The following is a 15,685-nucleotide window of genomic DNA, read 5'->3' as shown; positions in this document are numbered from 1 at the left end:
TTAGTTCTAATTTCAAACAGAGTAAGTATCAATAGATACGATGGAGAGGAACAAAAGCACTCTGAGGTTCTCTTTTTTTTGGTGGGGTAGTATTAGAGCTGGACCCAGGGCATTCAATATCCAAGCCACACCCCGGCCCTATGTCTTACTCTTTATTTGGAAACAGGGCCTCACTAGCCGTGGAGGCCTCACTAAGTAGCTGAGGCTGCCACAAACCTGCGACCCTCTGGTCTCGGCCTCCCAAGCGCGGGATTGCCAGCGTGCACGGCCACGCCCAGCTCTTAAGACTGAGAGGTCCTGTAACCACAGTCAAACCGCCGCCCCTCGCTTCCATTACTGAAAGATCCACCTTGTCGCCACAGTGATGCATCTAAATGCACCTTCTCATAGCATAATACACATCGGACCAGGTCAAACTGTGTTCAAATCTCTCCAAGTCCTACGTGAACAGGATTAGCTTCCCTGCTCTTTTCTTACTCCATTCTCCCCTTGCTGTGTATTCTTTGGAGTAACAGTGTTATCTTCTGTAGGATCCTTACATGCATCTAAGCCACATCTGTCCTCAGGGCTCCTGTGTTGCTTTCTCCTTAGGCCTAAATGTTCTCCTTCTCCTCTACTCTTCTCTTTGTCTAAACTACTCATCCATCGGGTCTTACATACTAATATCTAATTCTCCTTACCCCATCCTCAGGCCATCAGATCCTTATTTTTATTTACTTATTTATCTGTTTATTTATTAATTCATGCTGGGATCAAACCCAGGGCTTTAAAGCACGTACCTCCTGTGATAGGTTCTTCTGTCTCCCTGCAGAATGTATCAGTTAGGGAGACTGTAACTCTGGGGTTACGTGGTATTGTGGTAGCTTCATAGTTCTCTTGCTCATTTCACAGTATACATACACATACATACATATAAGTTAAACAAGATTTTTGTCTTTTTTTTTTAATGGAACTAGGGATTGAACCCAGGGGCTTTCTACCTCTAGATTATACCCCCTAGTCCTGTTTTTTGTTTGTTTGTTTGTTTAAACAAGGAATCACTAAGTTGCAGAGGGCCTTGCTAAAATGCTGAGGTTTGCTACAAACCTGCCATCCTCCTGTCTCAGCCCCACAAGTACTGGAATAACAGGTGTGTGCCACCACACCCGGCTAAGATTTTGCCTATATACCTATACCTATATGAATGCATGTATGTATATGTGTGTGTGTTTACACACACACACACACACACACACACACACACACACACACTTAGTAGCTCTCAATAGATTCTCAAAGTGGTTGCCATAACTATGCATTAAAAATTTAACTTTATCCAAAGAGAAATCTGTCTACTGGCTTAGCTACTGGACGGAGGTCTCTTGGCTCATGGAACGTCTTACCTAATAAGACTGTCTTTGTTTGCCTGGGTGTTTTAGCTCTGGACAAACGTGATCCTGGGAAGCTCTGAGTCACACTTTATCAGTTCCAACACTAGCTACAGGAGAGGCTGGAAGCTAAAGGTACATAGCAGTATATGATTAAGCTGCAATAAAAATTCTAGGTACTAAAGTCTGGGATGAGTTTTGTGATCAGCAATACTCCTGCGCGTATTGTCGCCCACTGTGACTGAGAGGCAGTACCACCATCCATGCCTCTGTGGTACCCACTGTACCACTCACCCACTGTGACTGAGAGGCAGTACCACCATCCATGCCTCTGTGGTACCCACTGTACCACTCACCACTGTGGCTGAGAAGCAGTACCACCTCTCAGAGGTGGTGCTGAGAGGCAGTACCACAACCCATGCCTCTTCTCTCTGTGAGAGAAGATGACAGAAAGCTCTATATTTGGTGGTAGGACAGAGGCCAGGCAACTGAAAGAATATGCAGTCTCCCTTTGAATCCCCTGTTCTCCTCACCCCATCTCAGTCCCAAAACTGAACACAAACAGTGCAGTCTCCATTTTAAACAATGGAGAGAACCCATATGCCCAACAGAAACTATGCTCCTAATTTCGGTTCCAACTTCTCATAACTTTTCCCAAAGGATGCCAGGTTTCCCCAGGACCCCAAGACAGAAAGCCCGAGGCTCAGAGTAGCCCCGCTTACTCTGAACGTTCAGTGGCCTGGCTGGCCAAGGCCTGGAAGGCTGGTGCCAGACACACTTGGAAGAAAAGGGGAACTTTAAACTATTTCATATTTCTAAGGGCCTGGCTGCTGCCTCTGCAGATATGGTCTGTGAACCCATTGTTCCTTCACTACCTGCCCCACGTAGTCCCAGGACTCATTCTTGCCCCTCTCGACTGTGGCCATGGTGGCACCAGGTCTGTCTTGGAGCTCCTTCATGTACTTTTTCCTTCTCTGCCTTAAAGCAGCATTGCTCCTGTCCATGCTCCAGCATTTCCCATAGCTGGTTTCCCAGACTGACCGCTTAGCGAGGTATATCCTCAGGGGGGCTGGAGGGCCACAGTGCCTTTCTGCCTGCCTGACCAAAGGCTGTCGGCTCTCCCCCAGCTCAGCCTGGCAAACCTACCCAGAGGGCTACCATATCTGTGCTCGTGTGCATATTGAGTAGTCTCCCTGATCGCATGAGTTCTTTCTTTCTGGTGAAATGTTATGGGTACCAGCGAAATGATGCTTTTATCCCTTGATAGATGGAAAATTCAGAGCAGTACTCCTCAATGCCATTTCCCCAACTGCTTTGAGAAAGAAGAAACATGTTTCTTGGAAAAGCTAAAAAAAAAAAAAAAAGAAAGAAAGAAAAGAAAGTTCTATATTTGGACCCCTCCCAGGTTCTGCCCTAAATGTCTCTTCTTTTAACTAATTTTAACCTATATCCTTTCCCTATAATAAACTATTATTTTCTTCAGTGAATTCTTTGAGCTTTTTCTAGCAAATTATCAAATCTGAGTGATCATGGGGCCCCTAAACTTGCTATTGGTATCTAAAGTGAAGGTAGTCTTGAAGGGGACTATTCACTCAGACTCTGCAGACAGGCTAAATGCACTGCAACCTACAAAAGGCAAAAAACTAATAGGCTAGACTATAAGATCCTTGAGAGCAGACCTTTATATGTCAGTATGATGTATAATAAAAAATATAAGGCATTTCACTTTGACACTCTTAGGATAGCAATGTTTATGAGGATAATAAAAACAGCAACAATTACCACATGCTTTTACTGTAGCCTCAGGGGTGGGAGTAGATATGTAGCTCTAAGGTAGAGCACCTGTCTAACATGTGTAAGGCCCTGAGCTCAATTCCTAGCATCACAAAAACAACAAAATAAATAAATAAATAAATAAATAAATAAATAAATAAAATAAACTTTGTAAAGGAAAAATGGAAATATCCAGAATTATCTTTATTAAAATAGTGCCATTAAAGACCAGTAACTGTCAGTACTTATGTTGCTCTGTTTTAACTATAATTTTGTCACAAGCATTCTGATACTTAAAGTTTATCATTAGACCAGGTGTGGTGGCAGTGCCTGTCATCCAGTACTTGGGAGGCTGAGACAGGAGAATTGCAGGTTTACGACCAGCCACAACATCATGAGGCCCTCTGCAACTTAATGAAACCCTGTTTCCTAATAAAAAGTAAAATTGGGCTGTGGGTATAGTTCAAAGGTAGAATGCCTCTGGGTTCAATCCCCAGTACCCACTTCCCAAATACACACTTAACTTTGAATTTCTACTAAATAGAATATGAAAGACCCAGGCTAAAAACAGCTATTTGGAAGGCTGAGGCAGAGAGGATAGCAAGTTTGAGGCCAACCTAAGCAACTTGGTGAGGCCCTGTCTCAAAATAAAGTTTTTAAAATGGGGGTTGGGAGCTGGGCATGGCAGCACATGCCTATAATCCTAGTATCTGGTAGTCTGAAACAGGAGGATTACAGGCTCCAGGCAACTTTTACCAATTTAACAAAACCCTCAGAAACGTAGCAAGACCCTGTTTCAAATTAAAAACAGGGCTAGGGGTACAGTTTGAGGTAGAACCCCTTAGTTCAATTCTCAGTACCAAAAAAAAAAAAAAAAAAGAAAAAGAAAAAGAGAGGGAAAGAAAGAAAGGAAGGAAGGAAGGGAGAGGGAAAGAGAGAGTAGGAGCCTAGGGGTGCAGTAGTAAAGCCACTGTCTAGTGTGCATGAGGCCCTGGGTCTAATCACTAGTATCACATACACACACACTAACAAATTAATTGTTATATATTGGTATAAAATGCTAAACATAAATCACAAAAACATGAGGTGAACAGATAACATTTCTGCCAAGAAAACCATAACGCTCAAGCTGAATACTGTACACAAAGGTCTTAAAGGCTTTTCCGCCTTGAAACTAGAACCATTAATCAGTATATAAATAAAACTTAATTCTTTTATATAGTAGTAGCACAAAGTAGGCAAGAGACACTTTGAATAGGGTACTTTATACTTTTGGCAATCGTTTACAAAACATATTTGGACAACTAGTTATTATAATTAATCATATTAATTGGTTTTTGTAGATCCAGAGCAAATATTATTTACTGAATTGCTACTTATCAAAATTAAAATGTACTATCATATTTCTACTGGATCTGAAAACCAACAGTCAACTTGCATTACATCCATTTTGACAAAACAATTGTGATAAAAATGTCTTAGGAGTGGATCTACATTAAAAGTTAATCATCAAAGTAATATTAAGTGGTGTAAAATACAGACAAATGAAGGAGAAAAGGTGAAAATAAGTAAAGCCTGGGAAAGGAGAGACACTTATGAACTAGACACTTACACTAACGCCCACACATAACCCACAGAGACAGAGAAGTACCTGGAAAGCTGTGAGTGCGCCAGTCCCTGGGTTATACAGGCATCGCAGCGAAGGCATGCTGTCCGCCAGGCTGGAGCAGCCCAGCCACAGAGACCTGGGCATAGAGCACTGCAGAGAGAGGACAACTATGAGATGGGACAGTATGACACAGGATGGCACAGATTATAAGAATTTTCAAGGCTTGGCCGAATGCAATATTTTAACTGTAGCTGGCCTTTATGATAGAAACATTTTCAAAAACATATACTACTTTCTGATTCTAACCCCTTAGAAAGAAACTCAAAGAAGACACTAGTAACCAAAAAGCAAGGGGGAAAAGAAGTTACAGGGGGAAAAATATTTCATAAAATTTTTGCTCCTATTTTCCTATGTATGAATCTAAAAGAAATCTTCTTAACCTAATTAATCAATTTTTCCTTTATGCATAAACTCATCTCCCATAAATTCACAAGGTGAAATCTTATATCAACTAAGCAGAAAGAGGAAAATTCTATGACAGCATTACAATATTAGGAATGGTAAATCAGAAAACAAAATACCACAGGAAAGTTAAGAGTATTTTTTAGAAAGAAAAAAGGTATCCCTCCAGCTTTGATAGCAACTAAACTCTGTACAATTTACATATGTCTTATGTATCTTGTTAGAATGCTATCCATTAACCAAAATGCAGAGTTGCCATAGCAGCTGCCTCAACCGATCTTTCCAGATATATTAAGGAAAGAGGGGAGCAACCCAAATAGAAGAGAAAACGATAACAAAGAAAGGAAAAGAGAAACAGAGGCAGAGAACCCAGAAAGTTCCTAATCTTAAACCTAAACCAAAAAGTATGTGTGAGTGTACCAGGCGCAGTGGCGCACGCTTGGGAGGCTGAGACTGGAGGATTGCGGTTCGCAGACAGCCTCAGCTACTTGGTGAGGCCCTCTGCAACTCAGTGAGACTCGGTTTCAAAGTTAAAGAATTAAAAAAAAAAAAAAAAATAGGGCAGGGGATTTAGCTCGGAGGTTGAATGCTCCTGGGTTCCATCCCCAGACCCGCAAAAAAAAAAAAAAAAAAAAAAAAGTATGTGTGAGTGTAAATACATAGTATATTCAGTAGCAAAAACTGGAAGAAATTATCATTTTTAGTAACATTAAGGAAACAATATTAATATTATTTGCTTAGAGACACTATAACTTGCAGAACAGTTTTTATATCCTTTATGTTTCTCTAAAAGTATCCCAAGCTGAAGTTCAGTCAATCTACTTGAGTGCTATCATATTCTAATAACAAATCCCAAGCTGAAGTTCAGTCAATCTACTTGAGTGCTATCATATTCTAATAACAAATACTATCTGAATGCACCTAATACATATTTTAATATAGCAGTCTTTACACATAACACTAAACTTTAAATTACAGGTTTTGAATAATATTTAATATATGGCTTTTTTTCTTCTCTAAACACTGTAGTAGGAATGAATACTAAGAAACAAGATCTGGTATTCACTATTCACACCATTTAAGAATAAACGGATAAAGGGTTGCAAAGGACTCCAAAAGATGATCTAATCTTAACCCTGCTTTCAGATGATTATGTTCACTATATAGTGAAGACAATCAATGCCCAGGAAAAAATAAATATTTGTCCATAATCATTAATTTAGAAAGAGCCAGGAACATAAATCCAGGCCTACTGATTCCTGATAGAGAAGTCTTCCTCCTGCCTTCCTCCATCCTTGGTCATGAAGAAGATACATCAGATTTTTAAAAAGGTATCTGCTAAAGGATCAACACACTAAGCAAAAGGGTGAACCTCCTGAACTGCTACAGCAGTTCAAGAAACTTTTAACTGTTTCTAATGTTCCTTCACTTCCAACTATAATACATGTTTAAAACAGCAGCTAAATAGAATGGCTGTCTTCACTTTATTATGTCATTCTCACTAATGACTTATAATGGATCCCTGTGTCTACTCTATGAAATCCAAGCACTCTATCGATATGACCTTTTCCCACTGCCTATATCAACTCGCCTTCCCTATCCTAAATCTGCTCTGGCACTCTATTGTTAAATATCTTCATAATTTGTTCAAATGCTTATCTGATCCCTAATACCTGTAAACTTGTAATTTCCTTCTTCCTCTTACCCTAAACCCAAACCTACCACGTATGTAGCTCTGAGATAGAATGCCCCTGGGTTCAGTCCCCAGCACCAAAATTAAAAAATAAAAAGAAAGTGTGAAAGCACAAAGGAGGAAAAAGGAAAATAGTGGAGAAAAATGAAGTTAGCGCAGGAAGGTAGCTTGTTATTTCTTTCCTCCCTTCAGAGGAGGTCCATGGTTCACACGCATTAGCCTAGCTGCCTGCATGATGCACAGCACAGTTGGATCTAGAACCAAGCAGAAGCCATTTATCCCTAGACCGGGGCTCATCTTTTATATTAAAATATACATACTTAGCCAGGCATGGTGGCACCCGCTTGTAATCCCCGCGCTTGGGAGGCAGAGACAGGAGGATCGCGCAGGTTTGAAGCCAGCCTCACTGGCTTAAGAGACCCTGTTTCCAATTAAAAAAAAAAAAATTATATATATATATATGTCTGAAAGTGTAGCCCGGAGGTAGAAGAGTTTCCAGGAACCCCAGTACCACAAAAAAAAAAAAAAAAGTATGAGAAAAAAATAAGTATATACATACTTATTCTTATTTGTGAATGTTCCTTGGTTTTTCAAGGCATTCCTCTTTTGAATGATTTATCTCCTGCATTTTACATAAGAACCTGTGTTATTTTTGCAGTATGTACTTGTATTATCTTACATAACACATGTCCTTGTGTTACAATATGTACTTGTTATTTTACATAAGAATCATGTTATTTTTGCAGTATGCACCTCAATTTCCTTCCTGCCACTCATTCTAATGCTCTCCCTCATTCATTCATCCCAGTCCTTCATCAAAACTCCTCTAAGAATTTGAAAGGTATTACCCCACTTCCTTAAACTAAAATTTCAAAATAAAATTATGATCAATAATGAACCACATATACACAGGGAAGCCACTAAATATACCAGTGCGATTTCCAAAATAGCATTAACTTGCAAACACCACACAGAGGATACATTCCCGATTATTACATGACAATTGGTGTGGGTATGAAAACTGCACTTGAATATAGTCAGATCTGCACATTACCATAAGATTTTATATATTATGGCTCAATATAAAAACTAATTTTCAAATTGGTTTGTATTGTAACAATTAATCTTATCCATACTGGTAAATGCCACTTAAAATCTTTGAGGAGAAGAGTATAATTACACAATAAATGGAGTAGGCCATAACTTTTACTCTACTTCTAAGCCTTTTATCTTCACATAGAAACATTTTCTAAATGAAGGAGGCTGGGGAAAAAAAATCAAAGGAAACTTGGGCAATAAGTAACAGAAGAGAAAGGATTCCCATTTGGGTTTCTATCCCCATATGGATTCTATATATTTCAAAGTCATTCTGATTGGTCAGTTTCTAAGACATTTTTCTATCCTTCAATGTTTAACAAATAATGCCCTTTAAAATATCTGAAAAGCATGCAGTTAAAAGTTTGGGCTGTCTTTGTTTCTCCGAACAAATTAATTTACATTCACAAATGTCTACTTTTTTTTTTTTTTTGCTGTCATACTGGGATTAAACACAGGGTCTCACATATAATAGGCATTCTACCCTGAGCTACATCCCCAAACCTAATTATTTTATTATTTTTTAAATTTTATTTATTTATTTATTTATTTATTTATTTATTTATTGCAGTACTAGGGATGGAACCCAGGGACATTGTGCCTCTGAGGTATATCCACAGCCCTGACTGGCCCTATTTTCCTACTTTTTTTTTTTTTTTTTTTTTTTTTTGGTGGTGCTGGGGATGGAACCCAGAGGCTTTCTACTTCCAGGCTACACTCTTAGACCTATTTTTTATTTTATTTGGAAACAGGGTCTCACTAAGTTGCTAAGAACCTCACTAAGTAGCTGAGGCTGGCTTTGAACCTACACGATCCACCTATTTTTCTATTTTTGAAACAAGGTCTTACTGAGTTGCAAAGGGCCTCCCTTGCTGGGATTACAAGCATACGCCACCACACCCAGGCCTAAAAAATTTTAATTGAAAAAAAGGTTCTAAACTAAGCTGCAATCCAACAACATTCTTAAATATTTAACTTCTTTAACTGGTAAAGAACTTGTTAATGACCTACTCCTTAAGTAGTTTTTCTATACAAGCTCAAAAACAAAAACTATAAAAAGTTTAGTTAGCCAGGCACAGTGGTGCGCACTTGTAATTCCCAGTACTTGGAAGGCTGAGATGAAGAGGATTGAAGGTTCACAGCCAGCCTCAGCAACTTAGTGAGGCCCTGTTAGAAAGAAAGAAAGAAAGAAAGAAAGAAAGAAAGAAAGAAAGAAAGAAAGAAAGAAAGAAAGAGGGAGAGAGGGGGAGAGGGGGAGAGAGAGGGGGGGGAGGAGGGAGGGAGGGAGGAAGGAAGGAAAAGAAATAGGGCTGAGGATGTAGCTCAGAGGTAGACTATCCCTGGGATCAGTCCCCAGTACTACACACACAAAAAAAGAGTTTAAGGAATATGCCTCCATCCTCCATAAATCTAGCCATGCATAGCACTTGTTTCTTTAGCTCATTTTCCACCTAATCTCACTCCAACTGATACTCTCGTGCAAAATCAAATAAAGTTGAAGACTATAATAATTTATTACAAGTGATTTTTTATCCAACTGAAAAAGTTTACTAGCTTTTAAAAAGCATAAATAGTATCGAAGTGGGGAGGGGCCAAAAAATGCTTTTACTACCTAAATCAGAAAAAGATTGTTTTTGGAATATGAAAATTTATTGCTACCACATTTTCACCAATGATATTTATTTATTTATTTATTTATTTATTTATTTTTGGTGGTACTGGGGTTCCTGGAAGCCCTCTACCTCTGGGCTACACTCCCAGACCTATTTTTACATTTTTATTTGGAAACAGGGTCTCCTAAGCCAGTGCGCGTAGCTGGCTTCGAACCTGTGCGATCCTCCTGTCTCTGCCTCCCAAGCGCGGGGATTACAAGCATGCGCCACCACGCCCAGCTCACCAATGATATTTATGATCTCAGTCTTTCTTTCTTGCCTTTGTATAAGGCCAAGAGAGTAAAGTTGTTACTTTAACAACCTAAAATCGGACTCCAGGAATGTCACCAACAGCATGACCTTTCTGACCAAACCCGGCAACCAGAACTTCATCGAATAAAGTTCAATCAACCATCATTAGGCACAAAAGCTGTGATTTTCTTGCTGTTCTTGATTAGCTGGACCCTGACACATTTCCTAATAGCAGAATTTGGCTGTTTGGCTTCAACCCCTACTTTTTCCAGCACAATTCCTTTTGCATGGAAAACACCTCCAAAAGGGTTGGCTTTCAGGGCTGTGCCCAAATGGGCTTTCTTGTACTGTTTATCATGCCACTTCTGGTCCCACTGGTGACTATGGAGCTTCCTGGCAGTACGAAGACCGCGACATTTGCCCATCCTGCCGGTGCCACGGGCCACAGCAAAAGAGCAGAAAAAGATATTGAAAAGGGCCTCCAGTGTTTCAAAAAGAACATAGTACCTAGTGTCCATCTGTTTCTACAGCATAAATTCATTTACAGAGAGAACACTGAAAACCTCTGCTCCTCACCCCACACTTGGCTGCAAGGAGTAATGTCACAGATCTTCTTCACTGATTGAGGGCCCTGCAGGCAAAGGGCTGGCCTCAGCATCTACTATATGAAAGCTGAATGACAAAGCCTCCTAAACACAGGTCCCTGTTGGTCAACTTCTAGGAGTAATAGAAGCTATAATAATCAACAATAAAAAGATTGCTGCATTGAGAGTTTATGTATCCTTAAATCAAGGAATAGAATTCCCTTTTCACTACTCTATCAACTAAAAAACTTCAGGCCAACAGAACTACATTGTTCCATAGACCATGTAATGCATTCAGAATCCACCTATACAAATTCAGAGATCACCTTTTAAGAAAATTTAGTTCACTATAAAAATGAAACTCCCACCTGTCAAATAGGATGATTTTATCTACCTAGCATACTGCATGCAGCTGTGCTAAAACTCGGAGTTCTGGACGAGGAAGCTGAGGCTCCTGGGGTAGCTCAGCTGGGCTTTCAGGCACATCTCTGGTACTTGTTCTTCTACCCGTCATTCGGCCTACTCCCTCCCTCAGCCCTCCTGCATTATGGAGAGGTACACTTGTGCTTGTCTGTTTTCCACTAGACTCAATGCCTTATAGGATCTTTGTCACCTTTGGAAGCCCAGTTCCTTATTCTGTGGCCTACACAATAGATGCTAAATACAGAAGGAATGCATTCTGAAGGAAGGCATCTGAAAGCCTATTCCCCAAGTTCTCTTGAGCTCCAAGTGTCCAGTGAAGGCTTGCCTTGTCCCTCCTACTCCACAGTGACTGCCTGTCTCTGATTTTCCTGTTGCACAGCAGTATCACCACACAAGTCTTCAATGCTCCCTAGTGAGCCCATGTGTTCTCTTCCTGAGTCTCCAAAGAGAGGCTCAGAGGCTGATCCTTAAAGACAGAGATGGTTTCTGTCGCCTGTAGTATTCCCACACACTCAGCAAAGTTGAGGACAACCTAGCTAGCATCTGATAAATACCTAATTACTGTTTTAAGCTTTTATTCTTTCCCATCCCTCGCTCCCCAGCCCAGACATGGCATGAACTACTGAGTTCCAAGTATCTTTGAGTTTCTATGATGGGTTCTACTCTGATGTATATCTATGCTCTAGGACATGCATTCTATTTGGGGGGTAGGGGGTGTTGAGAATTGAATTCAGGGTTATTTATTTATTTACTTATTTATTTATTTGCAGAACTGGGGATGGAATTCAGAGGCATTCTACCTCTGAGCTACACCCCCAGCCCCCTCTTTTTCTTTTTGCAGGTCTGGGGATGGAACCCAGGGGCATTCGACCTCTGAGCTACACCCCCTGCCCTATTTTTATTCTTTATTTTGAAACCGGGTCTCACTGAGTTGCAGAGGGCCTCACTAAGTAGCTGAGGCTGTCCGCGAACCATGATCCTCCTGTCTCAGCCTCCCAAATGCTGGGATTACAAGGATGTGCCTATTTTTTATTCTTTATTTTGAAACCGGGCTTCACTAAATAGCTGAGGCTGTCTGCGAACTGCAATCCTCCAGTCTCAGCCTCCCAAATGCTGGGATTACAAGCGTGCACCACCACGCCCAGCTCCCAGTCCTATTTTTTATTCTTTATTTTGAAACTGGGTCTCACTGAGTTGCTGAGGGCTTCACTAAGTAGCTGAGTCTGGCCGCGAACCAGGATCCTTGGTCTCAGCCTCCCAAATGCTGGGATTACAAGTGTGCACCACCATGCCCAGCTATTTTTATTTTTATTTTGGAAAAGTATCTTGCTAAATTGCTGGGGCTGGCCTTGAACTTGCAATCTTCCTATCTCAGCCTCATAAGTACTAGAATTATTAGGTATACACCACTGCACCCAGCAAGACCACTTCTGGAACTTAGACACCCAGCAGCTTAGTGAGAACCTGTTTCAAATTTAAAAAATAAAAAGGGCTAGGGGTGTAGCGCAGAGAGAGAATGTCCCTGAGTTCAATAAAATATTTATATATACATACATATATATATATATATCCCAAAAATGATGAAAAAATGAAGAATTGTACTAGAAAACTGGAATTAAAACATAGTATAGAAATTCTATAACTAAAAAATATTAAAGTTGAGATTAAGAATTTATTAGATTGGCTTAAGAGAAGATTAAATACAAGTGAGATTTTGTGATAAGGAAGAAAGGAAGGAAATCACTGTACTGAACCAGATATAAAGGATGAAAAAATACTAAAAGAATGTAAGAAATACAAATGACAAAGCAAAAAGTAACATATGTGTTTTAGACTCCCAGAAAGAAAAAGGATGAAAGAGCAACCTTTAAAGAGACACTAAGAATTTCCTCAAACTGATGAAGTCATCAAGCCAAGAGAATCAGGAATCTCTACAAAAATGGATGGACTGTCGCTTTAAATTCATATCAACTTCTAATGTTCTATCCTTTGCACTTTCAATACTGTGAAATAACTCCACCAGACTTTTTTTTTTTGGGGGGGAGGGACACTAGGGATTGAACCCAGGGGCTTTGCAGTATTCTATCTCAAGGGTTACACTTCCAACCCTCCTTTGTTTTATTTTGAAATAAGGTGTCACTAGGTTGACTAAGAAAGTTACTGAGGCTGTCCTCAAACCTTCAATCCTCCTGTCTCAGCTGCCCAGATACTGGATTTACAGGTTTGTGCCACCATGCCCAGCTTTCCAGCAGAAGTGTGTGTGTGTGTGTGTGTGTGTGTGTGTGTGTGTGTGTGTGTGTGTGTGTGTGTTGCTGAAAGAAACTCAACTGCTAGCCAAACTAAACTTTTTTTAAAAGAAAACAGCTGGGGGCAGCGGCACATACCCACAATCCCAGCTTTTTGGAAGGCTTAGGCAGGAGGAGCTCAAACTCTAGGCAAGCCTGGGCAACTCAAGCAAGACCCTGTCTCAAAATAAAAAATTCCATTACTTTTATTTTTATATTTTGGGGTACTGGGTATGGAACCCAAGGCATTCTACTTATGGGCTACAACCTCAACCCTGTTTTGTATTTTGAAACAAGGTCTCATTAAGTTGATGAGCACCTCATTAAGTTTTTGAAGTTGCCCTCAAACCTTCAATTCTTGGGTCTCAGCCTCCTAAGAACTGGAATTATAGGCTTGCAAAAGAAAAAAAGAAAGGGAGGAAGGAAGAATGATGGAGGTAAAAAAGAAAGAAAACAAAACAAAATACAGATACTCATTAAAGTAATACTTATTTATTTTTGATGGTACTGGGGGTGGAACCCAGAGGCTTTCTACCTCTGGGTTATACTCCCAGACCTATTTTATATTTTTTATTTGGAAACAGGATCTCACTAAGTTGCTGAGGGCCTCACTAAGTAGCTGAGGCTGGCTTTGAACCTGTGCAATTCTCCTGTCTCAGCCTCCCAAGCCCCCATGCCTGGCTTAATACACAACATTTAAAATTAAATCTATAAATAAAATTAAATCTAAAAGCAATTCCACTCCTAAGTTTATACCCCAAAGAACTGAAAACAAGTACTTAAATACATGAACATACATGTTCATAGCAGCATTATACAAAATAGCCAAAAGGTGGAAACAGTCCAAATATTTACCAATGAACAAATGAACAATTTGTTTTACATACAAGATAGATGAACTCCAAAAATATCCTGCCAAGTGAAAGATACCAGATACAGAAGGTTACACTTTATATGCTTCCCTTTATGTGAAATAGAGAAGATAAATACACATAAATAGAATGTAGATTGGTAATTACAAAGGGCTAGGAGGAAATATTAAAAAAAAAACTGTTTAACTGTACTCTCCCGCTTTACATAGAATGATGGAAACGTTCTAGAATTAGATTTATAATTGCAAAATATTGTGAATATACTAAATGCCACAAAATTTGTTTAAATTTTTTGGGGGGAGGTTACTGGATTTGAACCCAGGGGCAGTCTTCCTCTGAGCTAGACCCCCAGCCCTATCTTTTTTTTTTTTTTTTTAATTTAAAACAGGGTCTTGGTAAGTTGTTGAGGGTCTTACTAAGTTGCTGAGACTGTCCTAGAACCTGTGATCTTTCTGTCTCGGCCTCCAAAGTACTGGAATTATAGGCATGCATCACCATGCCAGGCTAATTGTTTCCTTTAAAATGGTTAATTTTGCTATGTGAATTTCACTTCAATATTTTAATGCATATGGTAATCTCTAAAGGAACCATTAAAACAAATAAAAAAATAACCACTAAGCCAACAGAAGAGATAAAATGAAATATTAATAAAATTAACATATCCATCTGAGTGTGGTGGCACGTGCCTGTAATCCTAGTACTTGGGAGGTCGAGGCAGGATTACAAATTCACAGCCAATCTCAGCAACCCCTTAAGGCCCTCTGCAACTTAGTGAGACCCTGTTTAAAATTAAAAAAATAAAATAGGGCTGAGGTTATAGCTGAGAGGTAAAATATCCCTGGGTTTAATCCTTAGTCACACACACACCGTTATCCAAAATGAAGCAGAAAAAAACTTTTAAATAAAAAACACAGGCCTAGCTGGGCGTGGTGGCGCACACTTGTAATCCCAGCAGCTTGTAATCCCAGCATTCGGGAGGCTGAGACTGGAGAATGGCGGTTCGCGGACAGCCTCAGCTACTTAGTGAGGCCTCTGCAACTCAGTGAGACCCGGTTTCAAAATAAAGAATAAAAAATAGGGCAGGGGCTGTAGCTCAGAGGTCGAATGCCCCTGGGTTCCATCCCCAGACCCGCAAAACAACAACAAAATTAAATAAACAAACAAACAAACACAGGTCAAGAGTGGTGGTGCACGCTTGTAATCCCAGTACATAGGAGACTGAAACAGGAGGACTGAAGGTTCACAGCCAGTCTCAGCTACTTAGTGAGGCCCTCTGCAACTTAGTGAGACCCTGTTTCAAAACAAAGAATAAAAAACAGGGCTGGGGGTGTAGCTTAGAAGTAGAATGTCCCTAGGTTCAATCCCCAGTACACACACACACACACACACACACACACACACACACACACACACACACGCAAAATGGTTGACTTAGAACTAATTATAACAGCTAAGTGTGGTGGCACATACCTGTAATCCCAGTGCTTTAGAGGTTGAGACAAGAGGACAAGTTTGAAGCTAGTCTTGGCAACTTAGTGAGACTCTGTTTCAAAATAAAAAGAGTTGAGAGTATATCTCTGTGGTATAAAATCCATGGGTTCAATCTCCAGGACCCTCA

The 15,685-nt window shown here is 40.0% G+C and overlaps 1 protein-coding gene and 1 pseudogene across 2 annotated transcripts in view; both read right to left on the bottom strand.

The window, feature by feature from the left end:
- BTRC (beta-transducin repeat containing E3 ubiquitin protein ligase) overlaps positions 1 to 15,685 on the bottom strand; it is a gene marked incomplete at both ends in the record, with an annotated part of 197,982 nt that overhangs the window by 134,627 nt on the left and 47,670 nt on the right. Inside the window, 1 exon segment of the mRNA XM_080694413.1 lies at positions 4,792 to 4,899. Within this exon segment, the coding sequence (XP_080550539.1) occupies positions 4,792 to 4,899 (108 nt within the window).
- On the bottom strand, positions 9,906 to 10,328 carry LOC308262117 (small ribosomal subunit protein uS12-like; annotated as a pseudogene). Its single transcript has one exon. The product of its transcript is annotated as a small ribosomal subunit protein uS12-like (transcript).

The sequence above is a fragment of the Muscardinus avellanarius genome, assembly GCF_963383645.1.
Source record: "Muscardinus avellanarius genome assembly, chromosome: 4".
In the NCBI taxonomy this organism is placed as follows: Eukaryota; Metazoa; Chordata; class Mammalia; order Rodentia; family Gliridae; genus Muscardinus; species Muscardinus avellanarius.
This window is presented reverse-complemented; position numbering and strand designations above follow the sequence as displayed.